The sequence below is a fragment of the Neovison vison genome, chromosome 4 (genome assembly GCF_020171115.1).
Source record: "Neovison vison isolate M4711 chromosome 4, ASM_NN_V1, whole genome shotgun sequence".
Taxonomy (NCBI): domain Eukaryota; kingdom Metazoa; phylum Chordata; class Mammalia; order Carnivora; family Mustelidae; genus Neogale; species Neogale vison.
Window position 1 is genome coordinate 54,025,507 of NC_058094.1, and position 3,825 is coordinate 54,029,331.

The 3,825-nt window shown below is 53.6% G+C and overlaps 1 protein-coding gene across 1 annotated transcript; it reads left to right on the top strand.

Annotated features, from left to right (window-relative positions):
* Positions 1-754: 754 nt before the first annotated feature.
* On the top strand, positions 755-2,890 carry LOC122905326 (folylpolyglutamate synthase, mitochondrial-like; the record flags this gene model as incomplete). The annotated part of the gene is made up of 1 exon (XM_044246974.1): positions 755-2,890. A coding segment is annotated over one exon (1,653 nt), but the record flags the coding sequence as incomplete, so codon positions are not given.
* Between the last annotated feature and the right edge of the window lie 935 nt (positions 2,891-3,825).

Genomic DNA, 3,825 nt, shown 5'->3' on the forward strand with positions numbered 1-3,825 from the left:
TTTCCGGAGTTCAGATTTGAGAGATCCAAGAGTTGGTATCTGGGGTTGGAGTCTCCAGGATTCAGGAGATAGAGATCCGAGTGCCTGGAATTGGGGGCAGGCGGGAATCAGGGGATATTGGTGAGGGGCAAGAATCTGGAAAACATAAAATTTCCACCTGGCTCTGTTGTAGGGGTGGGTTTCCATAGACCACACCTGTTGCCTATCAGGCCGATGACACAGTTGAATGGGTGTGGGTCCTCCAGCCAGCTATTGAGGCCCTTGGGGGAAATAAATACTCCCACTCTCACTCCCAGACTCTCCTGAGGAGTGTCTGGTCATTGGCTGGGTGACCCCGGGGAGACCCCTCTTCCTTGGAACGTCCTTCTCTTCCCCATTTGGACGCTTTGAGCAGCTCGTTTTGGAGTCAGGCTGCGGAACCCCATCCTCAGGGTTGGGCATGGAAGCCTCCAGGGATTTCTAGTTCGAATTCCTCCAGATCTAAAACCGCAACCTTCTGTGGTTCTCCTGCAGCCCCTCACAGCCCCCTCCCAATTTAGGGCCCAGTATAGCTGTGGAGGTCATTGGGGGGAATGAGGGCAAAGGCTCCAGTGTGGGATTGAAGACTGGGAAGCCCAAACGGAACAGGGTGCAAGGCTTCTCCCGTTAGTCATGTAACCTGCTTGCCTAACACTCCTGGGTGGGGCTGAACTGCCCCAGGCTCCCATCTCTGCCAGAGCTGGGAAGATGCCACTTCTCTCTCACCAGTGCCTAACCTCAACGCTGGGGCACCAGGGATGCTGTGCGCACACTGAACACCCTGCAGACCAATGCTGGCTACCTGGAGCAGGTGAAGCGCCAGCGGGGTGACCCTCAGACGCAGCTGGACACGATGAAGCTGTACTTGGCCCGGAGTGGGCTGCAGGTGGAAGACTTGGACCAGCTGAACATCATTCACGTCACTGGGACCAAGGGGAAGGGTTCCACTTGTGCCTTCACTGAACGTATTCTCCGCAGCTATGGCCTGAAGACAGGATTCTTTAGCTCTCCCCACCTGGTGCAGGTGCGGGAGCGGATCCGCATCGACGGGCGGCCTGTAAGCCCTGAGCTCTTCACCAAGCACTTCTGGCACCTTTACCACCGGCTGGAGGAGACCAAGGACAGCAGCAGCTGTGTCTCCATGCCCGCCTACTTCCGCTTCTTCACACTCATGGCCTTCCACATCTTCCTCCAAGAGAAGGTGGACCTGGCGGTGGTGGAAGTGGGCATTGGTGGCGCTTACGACTGTACCAACATCATTCGGAAGCCTGTGGTGTGTGGCATCTCCTCTCTTGGCATCGACCACACCAGCCTTCTGGGGGACACAGTGGAGGCGATCGCATGGCAGAAAGGGGGCATCTTCAAGCGTGGCGTCCCTGCCTTCACGGTGCTCCAGCCTGATGGTCCCCTGGCAGTGCTGCGGGACCGTGCCCAGCAGATCTCCTGTCCTCTCTACCTGTGCCCATCACTCGAAGCCCTGGAGGAAGGCGGGCCGCCGCTGACCCTGGGCCTGGAGGGAGAGCACCAGCGGTCCAACGCCGCCTTGGCCTTGCAGCTGGCTCGCTGCTGGCTGCAGCAGAAGGGCCACCAGGGCCTTGGAGAGCTGAAGATGTCTCGACCCAGCGTCTTGCGGCAGATGCCCCTGGCACCCGTGTTCCAGCCCACATCCCACATGCGACATGGGCTTCGGGACACCGAGTGGCTGGGCCGGACGCAGACACTGCAGCGCGGGCCCCTCACCTGGTACCTGGACGGCGCGCACACCGTGAGCAGCGTGCAGGCCTGCGTGCGCTGGTTCCGCCAGGCGCTGCACCGCAGCCAGAGGCCGAACCGCGGCCGTGAGGTGCGCGTCTTGCTTTTCAACTCCACTGGGAACCGGGATTCGGAGGCCCTGCTGAAGCTGCTGCAGCCCTGTCAGTTTGACTATGCCGTTTTCTGCCCTAACCTGACGGAGGTGTCATCTGCTAGCAACGCAGACCAGCAGAACTTCATGGTGACCCTGGACCAGGTGTTGCTCCGCTGCCTTGCACATCAACAGCACTGGAGCCAACTGGATGAGGAGCCGGCCAGCCCAGATCTCTGGAGCTCCACCAGCCCGGAGCCTGGTGATGAGCACACGTCCTTGCTGCTGGCTTCTCGCCCACACCACCCCCACAGCACCGGCTCCCTTGTCTTCAGCTGCATCTCCCATGCCCTGCAGTGGATCAGCCAAGGCCGGGACCCTGTCTTTCAGCCACCCAGTCCCCCCCCAAGCCTCCTTGCTCACCCTGTGGCTGGCAGTGGGGTGGGCGTGCTCCGTGAGGCTGCCGCCATCCATGTACTAGTCACAGGCAGCCTGCACCTGGTGGGTGGCGTCCTGAAACTGCTGGACCCTTCCCTGTCCCAGTAGCCCAGGCAGTGGGGTTGGAAGTGGGGGTCTCCCACGCCTGCCCTGCAGCTCACCATGAACTCTTGTTAGGTGCCTTTTGTCATCTGCTTTTCTGATGCTGTCCAGACTGGCCCGGGGTCCTGGGCTCTGGGCAGCAAGATCCAGGGCTAGAATGGGGAGGCCGAGATGGGACATCCTCTTGTCTGAGCCTAGGGTGCCTTGGGCCTCTCCCTCCTCCTGACCAAGACAGCCAGAGGGCTTCTTGGTTGTCCCACTGTCCTAGTAGGCCAAACTATGCAGCCCCCCTCCCTCACTACCCTGCCTGCGTCCTGGCTCAGGCCCAGCTTACCATGTGAGCTGCCTGGCCAGGCCTGGGGTCCTGCCGGGTGCTGGTTGATAGATTACCTCTTAGTGGCCTTCTGGGGAAGAGAGGGCTCCTGCCTGGGGCCCACCAGAGACCAAGGATGGCTGGAGTCAATTAAAGCCTTTAAGTTTTTCAAAAAGAAAAAAAAATAAAATAAAATAAAATAAATATATTTACTTATTTTATAATATATTTGTATATTATTTAATATATTTATTATTGATTAATGTATTTATATAGTATATACTATATAAATATAATAAATAGATATTTATTTATATATAAATGTATGTGTATATATGAGTGTGTGTGTGTATATACATATATAAATATCTATCTATATATATAGATAGATTTTTTTTTTTTATCCTTTGTTTTCAGATCCCAGATATCTGCTTGTATTTAGTATCTTTTCAGATTTGGGAGTAGATCTGTAGGGTGGACCATAGAGAGGCAGGCTTGCTTTGCCAATGTAAGAAAGAGCGCAATTCTTTAGGGAAATGTAACACCCATGCATTAGTAACATGCCATTGTACTTTACATCAAAGCGGAAAAATTTTTTCTGTAACCCTTTCTCTAGAAGCAAAATAACAGTGTGGAAGTTTTAAAGTATTGTAGAAGATGTCACCCCTTAATTACTTTACAATGCTTCCCAAGTGAAGGGGGGTGGGGCTAGTAAAGGAGCCTGAAGTCCTGAGGAGTTTGAAGTCTATCTCTGGGGCGCCTGAGTGGCTCAGTCAGTTAAGCATTGCCTTCTGCTCAGGTCATGATCCCGGGGTCCTGGGATGGAGTTCTTAGTCGTCTGGCTCCCTTCTCAGCCAGGAGTCTGTTTCTCCCTTTGCCTGCCGCTCCCCCTGCTTGTGCTCTCTCTCTCTCTTAAATAAATAAGTAAATAAAATCTTAAAAAAAAAAAGAATTCCATCTCTGCTACTAATTGGTGACCCTGAGCAAGAATCAGTACTTCACCCTTTCAGAGTGAGAAACTGTGTTAATTTATTAGAAAGATCTTTATAAATGTTAAGTTATAATATTTTAAGGAGATGTGACCTGATTAACAAATAAAAGTTTTCCATTA